The 13,571-nt window shown below is 36.0% G+C and overlaps 1 protein-coding gene across 1 annotated transcript in view; it reads left to right on the top strand.

Moving 5' to 3' along the window:
• Positions 1-4,510: 4,510 nt before the first annotated feature.
• LOC120537081 (WW domain-binding protein 11) overlaps positions 4,511-13,571 on the top strand; it is a 32,367-nt gene continuing 23,306 nt past the window's right edge. Inside the window, exons 1-3 of the mRNA XM_039765723.1 lie at positions 4,511-4,711; positions 7,698-7,782; positions 11,972-12,003. Of these exons, the coding sequence (XP_039621657.1) occupies positions 7,719-7,782; positions 11,972-12,003 (96 nt within the window). The 5' untranslated portion in view covers positions 4,511-4,711; positions 7,698-7,718. The remainder of the gene's footprint in view (positions 4,712-7,697; positions 7,783-11,971; positions 12,004-13,571) is intronic.

Here is a 13,571-nt window from a genome sequence, read left to right as displayed (position 1 = left end):
ACAACTTCCCGAGTCACACCAGGAACACACAATCCCTCCATCAGTGCTCAGACTGTCCGCAATAGGCTGAGAGAGGCTGGACTGAGGGCTTTTAGGCCTGTTGTAAGGCAGGTCCTTACCAGACATCACCAGCAACAACGCCGCCTATGGGCACAAACCCACCTTCGCTGGACCAGACAGGAGTGGCAAAAAGTGCTCTTCACTGATGAGTCACGGTTTTGTCTCACCAGGGGTGATGGACGGATTCGTGTTTATCGTCGAAGGAATTGAGCACGTCTGGGACCTGTTGGATCGCAGGGTGAGGGCTAGGGCCATTCCCCCCAGAAATGTCCAGGAACTTGCAGGTGCCTTGGTGGAAGAGTGGGGTAACATCTCACAGCAAGAACTGACAAATCTGGTCCAGTCCATGAGGAGGAGATGCACTGCAGTACTTCAAGCAGCTGGTGGCCACACCAGATACTGACTGGTACTTTTGATTTTGAGCCTCCCTTCATTCAGGGACACATTGTGAAACATTTTTAGTTTATGTCTTATGGTGTTGACTCTTTTAGTGTTCATACAAATATTTACACATTAAGTTTACTGAAAGTAAAAACAGTTGAAAGTCAGAGGACATTTCTTTTTTTGCTGAGTATACATATATATATATATACAGTATATATAGTAACAATAAATCTGCAATTGTGAAAAAATGCAATACAAATAAATATAAACACATGAAAGCACAAAAAATAAATGCCAAATTAATTTAACATCTTAGTTGAAAATCTATAAATGGGGTTTTCTTATAAAAAAAGAAAAATGGTGAGCAGCTATAGGAAAAGGAAACGACATTTGACAAAAGAGGAGTTAAAACAACTTATGCAATAGGTGACAAAAAATAAAGAAGTGTTGCAGAAGCCCCTGAGCACTTGTGCAGGCACCAGAATTGCATCCTCCACATGCCCAGAATGCGCCCCAAAACAGGGTATGCCCTTTGGTGTGAAGTGTTATACCTTTTTTCAGCCACAGTTTGGGGATTCAACATTGGAGTTAGCTGGTATTCGTGAAGAGGATACCCACTGTCTCTCAGTAACCAGCAACTAGCAACGCACCATTTCTTGCCATCTGACACAATGCAGACTTGAGCCAGATGTAAGCATTAGGAGTACTCCTAAGCCACTTGTCCGCAACGTATGTGAAAAGGGCAGAATAGTTGTTTATCACCTGGACATTTGGTGTCAAGAACCCTTTTCGACAGGTGTAGATGGGATTAAACAGGATGGGAGTATGAATAGGGATGAGCATTCCATCCACTGTACGTGCAATGTGAAATACTATGAAAAATATATAGAAGTAGTTCAGAAAATATGCAGAAATATTTTGAAATTACAATGGTTTTAGAAGGTATTCGGACACCTTAACTTTCTGCAGAGTTTATTATGTTGTAGATTTAGTTTTAAATGGATTCTTTTGTCATTTTTGCCTACCAATCTGCACTCAATAACTCCTAATGACAAAGTGGGAACATGCTTTCAGAAAGGTTTGCAAATTTATTAAAAATCAAAACATAAAATCTCTCATTCATATAAGAATTCAGACCCTTAAATTAGTATTTTGTAGAAGTCCCTTTGGCCGCAATTACAGCTTCAGATCTTCAGGGTAAGTCTTTAAAAGCATTGCACAGCTGGATTTGGGCAATTTATTACATTGTTCCTGGTATAAACTGCAAACTTCAGGTCTATCCCCATATGCTCTTTGGGATTTAAGTTTGGGCTTTGGCTGGGTCACTTAAGGACAGCAGTGCTGCATTCAGGCATGAGCTAAACAAGCTACAGCTTAGGGCCTCACAAAATTATGTATACTGTCATTTTAAATATGTAATTAGTAAATGCGTCCATCCATCCATTATCCAACCTGCTATATCCTAACTACAGGGTCACAGGGGTCTGCTGGAGCTAATCCCAGCCAACACAGGGCACAAGGCAGGAACAACAAACCCCAGACAGGGGGCCAGCCAACCACAGGGCACGCACACACACACACCAAAGACAATTTAGAATCACCAATGCACCTAACCTGCATGTCTTTGGACTATAGGAAGAAACTGGAGCACCCAGAGGAAGCCCACGCAAACACAGGGAGAACATGCAAACCCCATGCAGGGAGGACTCGGGAAGCGAACCCGAGTCTCCTAACTGCAAGGCAGCAGCGCTACCCACTGCGCCACCGTGCCGACCATCAGTAAGTGCATTAATTTGAAAATGTTTTCTATTTCTATCTTCCAAGCGTTATATACTGAAGGACAGTCAGAGACTTGTCCTGAAGCCACTTTAGTGCTGACTTGGCTGTAATGCTTTGGGTCATAGTAATGGTGAAAGGTAACTGGCATCCCCGTCTGAGGTCGCATGCACTCTGGAGCAGGTGTTCAAGGATCTCTCCGTGTTTAGCGGCTATCATTAATCCCTCAGTTCTGACTAGTCTCTGCCATTGAGAAACACCCCATAGCTTGATGCTTCCATGACCATGCTTCACCGTAGGAATGCTGTTAGGCAGGTGATGTGAAGTACCTGCTCTTTATCAGATATAGTGCTTGGAGTTCTGCGCAGAGAATTCAATTTTAGTCTCTTCAAACAAAAGAATCTTTTTCCTCATGCTCTAAGAATCCTTTAAATTCTGTCAGATTCCTTTTATTTAAGAGCAACTTCTATCTAGCCATTCTACAATAAATGCTTGATTAAGGGAATGATGCTAAGATGGTCATCCAACCAACAGGTTCTGCCAACTCAACAGAGGACTGTCCATTTCACAATTAGTGAAGTCATTGTGCTCCCAGAAACACTCAAAGCTTTAAAAATGGTTTTATATCCTGGTTCTGATCTATGCATCACCACAAATTTTATACCAGAGAGTCCCTTGGACTTTATAGCTTATTTTTGTCCTGACATGCAGTATGACTTGTGAGACCTTATATACACGTGTGTGGCGTTTTAAATGACACCCAATCAAGTGGATTTGTTACAGGTGGACTCTAATCAAGTTCTAGTCACATCTCAGGGAGAATTAAAGCAAATAGAATGCACTTGACCACAAAAGGGTTAGAATACTTACCTGTATATGAATGAGTGATTTCACCTTTTGATAAAAAAAAAAGCAAATATTTTTGAAAACATGCTTTAATCTGCCACTATGGATTATTTTGTGTAGATTGAGGGGCAGAGTTGGCATGTGTATCCATTTAAGATTAAATCTAAAACAGACTAATGTGTGCAGAAAGTGAAGGGTTATGAATGCTTTCTGAATCCACTGTACACTGGAATATTATCTGACCAATAAAGTAAATACAAATAAATGGAAATAACTGGACTTTTTTGGAATGACAGAATGAATGTATTTTGGAAAGCAAATATGAAGGTACATTGAAATGGTAAGGATATTTTTCAGTATTATAGCAATTTAATGGAAATTGAGAGAGAAAAATGTATGTGAAATGTCATATTTATAAAAGACAACTCATTTTATGTTTGAAATCTGTATTAATAATTATTTTGAAAAAGGTTGATTTTTAAACTATATTACATTTATTTATGTTTCTTATGTTTCTGTTGACGTAATAATTTAAATGAACCAATAAAAATCTGTATTCTTACACAAGTATGTGCCACTTGTTAAACTGTTCATTTGAAATTTGCCAAAAAAAAAGTTCTCATTTCCTATATGTCCTACAACACATGAATATCAGAATGCTGTGTTGCCACTCTAACTTTTTAGGAAAACATAGACCATGTAATCAAACAAATATAGAAAAACATAGACATGTTTAATACTGTATACAAGGAATTTTCTAATTAAATACAACAGCAGCACATGTCTGCTAAATAAATCTAAGTGTCAAAAAACTATATCATATTCCTAAAAAGCAGGAAATGCCAAATTCAAGCTTGGGAGCAGAACATTAAATAAGACTTGTCCTCACTCAATTCAACAACTTTAACTTTAAAATTTCCTGTTTGTACTTTTTCAGTTTCTCACAACATCGTTTATGCCACTGTCCTTCTTTACTGTCTTTGATGACAGATTTTGGTGACTTCCAAATGTAGCAGTTGATATTTAATGACCTCTTTTGCTATCAGCACATGACTGCCTGACATTAAGACATATGCACTATGCAGGATGTGATGTCAAGGCACATGTCACCAATCACAATCACCAAGTTAATTTGATTATGCACAGACTAATAATTACATTTTAGAGATGCACAGACTTTATAAGTTTTTGTTAAGATGTACGAAATAATAAATTTATTTAAGAAACTGTGGTTTAAGAATTGCGCTAAACGAAACACATGATTGTGATGAAAAAACAGAATAAAGAGACAAAAACACAGAAACAGAAAAACCTAGGTAACAATGTCAGAATGAAAAGTGACAGCGACCTTAAACCACTATCTCTCATGTCACATGACGAGGACGACTGCCTCACGACACTGCCGGTTTTCCGGAAGTCGTGCTGCGTGTATTCTAATTGTAATTCCGGTGATGGCGGTTGAAGGCGATTCATACTGCAAATGGAGAAGATGGTGACTGTATTAGAAACGTGAACGGCGGTGATTTTAAGTTGTTTAATCTAGCATAATTTATAGTAACGTATGCAAAACAGAAACACGACAAAAAGAAGTCGGGATCGACGTACAGCGTAGCTTTAAGCGCCGAAGAATTTCTGTGCAGAAAAAGTGAGTACAGTATTCACTGAGGTTCAAGCGGGTAAACCTAATCTAAACGTGTCGAAGGATTTGACGTACTTTGTAAGTCGATGGTACCGCAGACCCTTCGGTGCTGAATTTAGCAGTTTTTTTGTTGTTGTTTTTACAAAATGATGAAGTATTTTCCGTGCGTTTCCCTGTGGGGTAGTCGTCCACCTCATAGGAGCCCACCTTTCTAGCTTTCTCGCCCATGTGTAGGTTTTCCTCAGCATGCTACAAAAATATATAAATAAATATCCAAAAAAGTAATATTGTAGTTGACATTCATTATGTCAAGATTGAACTTGCATTCGTTCTTAGTAGAAAATAAGATTCTTACACTTTACATGGAACAGTTTAAATGGCAACTTAATGTACAGCTGAAATAAATGCTTAGGATGTGTTTATTACCGTGGGTGAAAATATTTAACGAAATTTATGGTTACATCCGGATCATTTATTTGATAAGCTGTAAGTTAGTTCATTGTTTTAAACTAATTTAATTTGTATGACCGTGTGAATATTTTATTAGGCATCATTCTTCATTCAATGTGATTCTTCCAGTCCGCAACATTAAATTGTCAGAGTCTAGGCAGTGTGTTCAACGAATTTGTCCCATCTTAATTCCAAAACATTTTAAATACTGTAACATCAAATATGTTTTTAGAATTCAATGCTAAATGTTGGTTCAGTGATGATGTAATAGCACAACTGCCTAATGGTTCCAGGCAACTGGATTTTAATCCCATCCAAGTTTGGTTCCAGCCCTAAATTTAATGCTGCCGTGGACCTGCTCAACTTAAAGCATAAAGTAATCGGTATTAAAATATTTAGGCTACTTTTACCCTTTGAGATTCATAAAGTACTGTATATCAAATCAGTACATTTCTCTTTTGACTTCTAGTTTTTCCGCAAAAAAACAGCTGCATCCCACTCATTCATTTTAATGTGAAATACATTTTTAATGTATAAATGGGATAGTTATTAAGAGATATTACAAGATAATGTACACTGGAGTACAAAGAGATTTCAAAAACTACAAACATGCCCCAATAAATGAGCTTTTCCAGTAAAACTGTCCTTAAGCTACAAGCCTGACCCTAAACTGCAGTATGTTTGTGTTTGCGAAATTATACTTTTTTTGAAGTACTGTATCTTTTTATTAGTGAATTAGGTCTGATCTTTTGTGAGTTGTTGTGAAAAATAGGAAAAACTACTTTTATCAGGTGTGTGAGGTTATTTGACACATTTTGTTCAGGTGCTGAAAGTCTGTAAGCTCTTAGTGAATTCAATCAGTAAATTAGTTAATCAGTGTGAGTACTGTGATTAACAGATTGAATTTACATCATATAAATCTGTCCTGTTTTTTATGGTCAGGCAGAATTTGTCAGCATGAGGACTTTATAAGTTTCTTATGCTACAGTCCAACACAGTTAAGGAAAATAGTTTGTCAAAATATTGGTATGATATTTAGTCTTCTTTGGGTCGACTGTTCTCCCAGGAGTTCTCTAAAGGGTAAGATGAAAACCTAAGACATATCCATAATAAACACAAGAACAACATTTGGTAATTGTCAGACATCTTATTATTTCAGTTGTTTAGCACTCAACTGTGGGACTTTGGTCCATGGCAAAGTACCGGTCACTATAGTGGCATGGTTTCAGGTGATGTCCGTGGTTTGACACTTCTGACAGAGCGATAATTTCTGTGTTTTATCAACTGATTATCCTGTAGAATCTGCCTTTGACCTGAAATTGAAGTGTGACTGAATCATGCACAAGACAGTGGTCATAAAAACACAACTAAGTCAACCTACTATGGTTGAAGAAAAAGAGGTTTACAGTTTTGGAATGGTCTAGTGGAAGTCCAAACCTAAATCTCATTTAGTATTAGTGACAGAACCTGAAAGAGCAGTACACTGTTCAATAATCCAAAAATGTTGCTAGACTGAATCGGTTATTTGAGAGCTTAAATGTCAGAATTCCTACAGGAAGCATCTGATTGCTGTGTATGGCATATGTAGTAGTTAATAGGCCCAAGGCACAGTTTTTACAAGGGACATTAGATGTCACAATTATCTTAAAATCTGCAAATTTAAATTATAACCTATTTTACAGTGCTTTCATTGCCTTAAATATCTTTATTTGGATGCTTTGCATTTTCTGTAAATGTCATGGCCTAGTGGTATCTGCACCTACTGTAGGTCCTCAAGTGAAAGCCCAGCACTGCTTACTATGCGACTGTTAGAAAATTATTTTAAGAGCTCATGCTTAAATTGATCAAGTATACACATCTAGTGCTAAACAGTGTGCATCTGTGCTTTTGGATTTTATTCCTTCTGAAAGGTGTTAGATAAAATATTTGTGAAGTTTATTCACCCGTTTCTTGTGTGGACAGGGTTTCAGGGTTGCCAAATCTCAGTGCAAAATTTCCAATGCAGAAATTGTCCTTAGACTATTACAGGGCATACCCACATTCATATTGGCTTACACTGATAGGATTTTATATTTGGTAGTCCAGAAAAACATACTTGAAATAAGTGGATTCTTTGAAACATTGTCAAATTATGCACTTATGTAAAAAATAGTTAAGAGTATCTCTGTTGTCTGTATTCAAAGTCTTTTAAAATTTTCAAAACAGCTATTTAAGTTATTTCTTCTGAAAATGTAAACATTTAGAAAAGTTCAGAATCTACTCTTAAGAATTAAGGATTTATTAAGTAAAAATTTACATGGTGTTCTGTCTAGTGATGTTTGGAATAGGTACCTGTGATAAAAAATTGGTATAACTGACAATGTCATGTTAAGTTGTATTTGTGAATTATTTTTTACCGATGAATTACATTTTTTTTATGGTGATTTATTATTACATTTGTATGCTGCTTTCATAAAGTTTTTCTTTACTCAGTATTTATTATTGTAAAATAAAAACACTTAAAGTAACCCTCTAAAGTTTGTGATGTTTTTTGTTTCTTTAGGTTTGGACACTACATATCATCATGGGGAGAAGATCAACCTCATCCACCAAGAGTGGAAAGTTTATGAACCCCACTGATCAAGCCAGTAAGTGGTTTCTATTACTATTATAAAAAAAGATCATTCTTGAGACCAAGGTTGATGCCCCATGTCCTACCTTTGTGGAGTCTGCATGTTCTCCTTGTTTCTGCGTGGGTTTCCTCTGGGTGTTCCAATTTGCTTCCACTGTCCAAAGACATGCAGATTAGTTGGCTGTTAACACTAAATTGGCCCTAGAGGGTGTGTGTGTGTATTTGTGTGTGTGTGAGATGGACTGGTGCCCTGTGCAGGAATTATTCTTGCCTTTTGTCCCATGCTTGCTGGGAAAGGCTCCAGCCACTCATAACCCTGCTTGGGATTAAGTAGGCTTTGAATATGGTATGCAATATCACTAAATGCCATAGTCACATTGCCTTGCAAAAGTATTCATGTATTTGCCCCGTTTTGTTGCATTATAACATTGCAGCAAATTTTGATAGATTAGCACCATTTGATTTATTTAACTTGCCTATCACTTTGAAGGTGCATTTTTTATTGTGATACAATCAATAATTAGACAAGAAATAGACAAAAAAAATAACATTTTTAGTCTGCATAAGTATTCAACCCCCCCACCCCCAAAGTTAATACTTCGTAGATCTACCTTTTGCTGCAAGTTTTTTTGGTAATGTCTCTATTAGCTTAGCACTTGGCATCTAGCCACTGGGATTTTTGTCCATTCTCTAAAGACAAAAACTGTTTCATCCCCTTCAAATTGGATGGGTTGCATTGGTCTACATCAATTTTCACTTCATGCCACAAATTCTCAATTGGATTGAAATCTGGGCTTTGACTAGGTCATTCTAAGACATGTAAATATTTGCCTTTAAAACACTCCAGCAGTATGTTTAAGGTCATTGTCCTGCTGGAAGGTGACCCATCGTCTAAGTCTCAAATCTCTGGCAGACATAAACAGGGTTTCCTCAAGAAATCCCCTGTATTTTAGTGCCATTCATCTTTCCTTCAGTCCTGACCAAGTTGTCCTGTCCCTGCCGATGAAAAATATCCCCACAGCCTAATGCTTCTACCACCATGCTTCACTGTGGGAATGTTGTTCTCAGGATAATGAATGTGTTGAGATTGCGCCATACATGGTTTTTCATGATGGTTAAAAAAGTTACATTTTTCTCTTATCTGAACTTCTGACCTGAGAACCTTCCATGAGTCTGGGGAGTCCTCCCCATGGTGGGCAAACTCCTAATGTGTTTTCTTAATTTATCCTTTAAGCAGTTAGTTTGTTCTGACCACTGTTCCATTAAGCCCCGGTCTGTGGAGTATACAGCTTAAAGTGGTCCTATGTACAGATAGTCCCATCTCTGCTGTGGACCTTTGCAGCTCCTTCAGTGTCATTCTGGGTGTCTTTGTTGCATCTCTGTTTAATGCCCTTCTTGCCCAGTCTGTGGATTTTTGTGGAAGATCTTCTCTTGTCATGTTTGTAGTGGTGCCATATTGTTTCATTTTCTTTGTGGGATATTTAAACTTTGGAGTTTTTTTTATTTTTTTTATAACCCGACCCTGATCTATACTTCTCCACAACTTTGTCTCAGACCTGTTTGGAGTACTCATTGGTCTTCATGTTGCTTGTTTAGTTGTATTGCAGAGATTGGGGGAGGGGGGGACTTAAGTACTGGTCTGTTTAAACTGACATCATGTGACAGACCATATGACACTTTGATTGCACACAGATGGACCCTAATCGAATAATTATTTGACTTCTGAAGTTAATTAGTTGGACCAGATCTTATTTAGGGGTTTCATAACAAAGACGATGAATACATATACAATCACAACTTATCAGTTTTTATTTTCATTCGAGAAAGAGGAAGGCCTAAAAGAAGGTTTATGGATGTGGTGAGAGAGGAAATGCATGTAATGGGTGTAACAGAACAAGATGCAGAGGACAGAAAGATATGGAAGAAGATGATCCGCTGTGGTAACCCCTAACAGGAGCAGCCGAAAGAAGATTTTCATTTCACTTCAACAATTTTGATTTTATTGTTAAGTCCTTTGCATAAAATCCAAGTAAAAATCCATATTATTCCGGATTGTAATGCAACTAAACATGACAGATATATAGGGGGATAAATACTTTTGCAAGGCTCTGTATTTAGTTTTGCATAAATTATCTAATTTGTTGACACTTTTATTTTAAATTACTAATAGTGAATCTGGAGTATTTTAGATTTGAAGGTACAGATTCTCCTGACCAGTTTCAGCCTCTGTTCAAGTTGTAAATGTATTGTCCTATTTAACTCTTACAACAGTGACATCAGCTCAGTTATGTTTGCTGTTCAGACCCGAACATTTAAAGGTAAATGTGCTCACTACCACTTTCGTTTTTTTAATATGCTTGAATGTTTTTAGAATAAAACAGTTGATTAGGCTTTATTACAATGAAGTTAATTACTTGAAGTTAACCATCAAGGAAATGAAGCAGAATAAAACATACATATGGCTTGACATTTTTTGTAGCAATAAGTGCATTATACTTGTTGTCCACTGGTGCCACCATGTCCTTCTTTTGTTCTTTTGAAACATTTTGCAGAGAATTTACATCCACTATTTTCAGTGCTGCTTGATTTGGAGTAAGTTTGACTTTATTTTTCAAATTTAAGCCAGAAAATTAATTTGGCTAATCAAAAACGTTTACTTTTTCCCTGGGGTTACTCCTTGCCTGTGCTGTTTAATAAGTTCAGAGTGGCCGTCTATTGCATAACCATGCAAATCCATTAGGAATCAAAAATATAATTTACTTAAAGAGGTGACCAAGCATGCCCAAGATGTAAGAGCACATTCATACGACTGCATTTTACCGTTTATTTCTGAAGCCACATAATGCAGGTAATCTGCAACCAACCAGTAAATCAATTATATTCTATATTTTATACCACATAGGAGCACAGTGCATTTAAAGATATGTGACATGCTGCATATTTTCCATTTGAAGACACATGAAGATGCACCGTTATGCATACTGATGCAATTTTTACACTGCAAAAACACACAATATAGGGAGCTAACTTCTTGTCATTCCCTATTAACCTTCCTCTGTTGTTTCCTGTTTGTTGCAATTCAGGTTGAGCACATACACAACCGAGCAGTGTAAAGGAGTGTACCCAATATTATCAGTCTCTCTCTGATGAACGTTTAGGATAACTATAGCCATGAATTGACATTTTAATTGGTACTGTTGGCATCATAAGACTATAATACACTTTACTCAACTAAACAAGATGTCTGCGTGTAACTATAAATTGCTACAGCTTGGGTTCTCCCCATACACACTAGGGGGTAAAAAAAAAGAAAGACTGAGTGGTGCATGGTGGGTTAGCAGATAAAATGCATTGTGCATTAAAGAGCATTAAAACAGTTTATCTGTGTTTGCAAAAAAAAGCACGCACAATGCTCCTACATTCACCTCAGCTAAAACAAAGTTGCAAAACAAGCTTAAGACTATTGGAGACAAAGTGAAAAGGTTTTAGATGTGCTGATTGTAATTGGAGTAGAGTTTTATCTTTGTTTCTTCTTTCAAAATCAGTTTGTGTAAGATTTCTGCTGACGTACCTTTCATTTTATAGCACTTTTCAATTTGACTTTCCTCCTTTTGTTCTGATGAGTGTTTACTTTTTGTTATTTGTAATCTGGCTTTTTGAAGTCATCTTCAGTATTAGATTTTGTTATTTATACTGCTTGTGATTTAAGCAAGAAATGTTTTTTTTTTCCTACTAATTGTTTTTTTAGTATCGCCACAATTTGATTTTCTTTGTTTTCTTGGCTGCATGTTTTGTGCCTGCTTACTCCAAAAGCAACCAACAAATAGAAACACAAGGGCTTATCCTGCGCTACTCATACATGGCTCTTTATTTGCGCAATGCCAGTCTATGTAACAATAGACACCTGTCCAGAATGAAACTACAGACAACAAGTTGAAAATAGAGATGTGACACAATACACAATGGCATTGATCTAATAGTTTAATTGGCTCATTTGTAGAAATAATGGGTTATATATTGTACATTTGCCTGCTATTCATATTTTCGTTCCAAACGCAAAGCACACATATTCAGCAAAAAGTGTAATTTTGACTTCATTTTAGTTTGTTTTCTAATTTTAAATATTTTTAATCAGATATATTTAAATTGAGTTGAAGTAGGTTAATGTTTATCTGACCAAAAATCTGATGTTTTCATTTTAACAGGGAAGGAGGCTCGGAAAAGGGAGCTAAAAAAGGTAAGAGGGTTTCAAGGAAACTTTTTTTTACAAATTTGTATTTTATGTTAATTTTTAAGTGACTTGGCTGGTTATAAGAAATGCCTAAAGCTGTCATTTTTGATAAATAACAAAATGCTTAAAGGTATTAAGCATTGGCTAAGTAAGTGCTACATTTCTTTTGTTTTTGGTTCAGTCTGTTAAATTTTCAAATCAATTGTGCTAAAGTTTTTTTTTGTTGTAAATTATATATTGAATGTTTTATTTGAAAACCTGGTTATACTAAATAGGTTTAACATTTTTAGTATGTCTGAGTTTATAAAATATTAATTTTAATTATTGTGCTTCTGCTTGCCCCCCCTCCCCCAGACTACTGATCAGTACTTCAAGTAATTAAGTGAAACCGTCCCAGTCCTATCTTTTCTCTTTTGCACAGTTAACTTGTAATGATTGTTTGCTTAAAGTGACAACTCAGATGTATGTGTTCACATATGAAACTGTCAGACAATAGTAATACTTTTTATTTAATGAGTGCCCTTCTCATGCTAAAAAGTGTTTGACAACATCAACAGACCTCATAAGTTGTTACATTTTTACCTATATTTTTTTGCAATTGGTGCACAGGCAGCTTTAAATAACTTAAGTTGAGCTACAAAGTAAGCTGATAAAATAAAAGTTGCTCGTTGAAGTAATGTTAGATACAGTGCCTTAGTCACTATACTACCCTGTCTGATGAATCAATTCTCTACATCAACATTATTGTTGAGAAAGTTTTATTAGTTGATAGGTAATAGTTTAAATGTATTTTTAAGTACAGATATTTCTAAAAATAAATAATAAAATACTGGTGTTCTTCAGGTGTTCAGCTATTTATTTTAAACACCCTTTTCTTTACTGATATTCTGCTTTGTGTTATTTTACTAATATTATATTCAGACAGAACTTAACAATAAACACTTTGGTTGCTCTTGCAAGTGTGTTTTTTGCCAATACTGTACACTGGTTTATGGTTTGTCTATATGGATGAACTGATGCATGTGCACTCTAGTTAAAGAATATTTTAAAAATATTTTCTGTACTTCAGGTTTGCAGTAATTCTGTGATCAAATTAACTTTCATTTAGATTCTTGTTTCTTAAATGACATGTTTTGTATTTTTCTTGTCCCATAGTGTCATAGTGTATGTTCATTTGTCACATGAAATTGCGTGCTAAAGAATTTTTTTATACATTTTAGTCAGGGCCATTCTTTAAAATAGGATTCAGAAGTGTTTAAACATGCCTAATTCCTCCATTTTTTTAAATTTTAGAATGTGATTATTTATGTGCATCATGTGATTGCACACATTTTAAACTAGTGTATCTGTCATTTAAAAAAAAAAGAAAAATGTGCAAATTTTTTGAGATTCTGACTTTTTAAAAGAAGTCTGGCTGCACATTCATCTCAATTCTTGTCTCTCTCTCTATAGTAACCTTTTACCAAAAGGGGTTTGCTTTCTTCTTGTTAATTTTTTTCCCCACCTCAAAAAAAAATCCTGTCTTGTTGCTTGTTGTCCAGGTGTAAATTATTGTCAGTTGCTTTTAAAAATGC

Source organism: Polypterus senegalus, chromosome 10 (assembly GCF_016835505.1).
Source record: "Polypterus senegalus isolate Bchr_013 chromosome 10, ASM1683550v1, whole genome shotgun sequence".
NCBI classification, from domain to species: domain Eukaryota; kingdom Metazoa; phylum Chordata; class Cladistia; order Polypteriformes; family Polypteridae; genus Polypterus; species Polypterus senegalus.
Note: the sequence above shows the minus strand (reverse complement) of the source record. Positions and strands in the feature narration are given on the sequence as shown.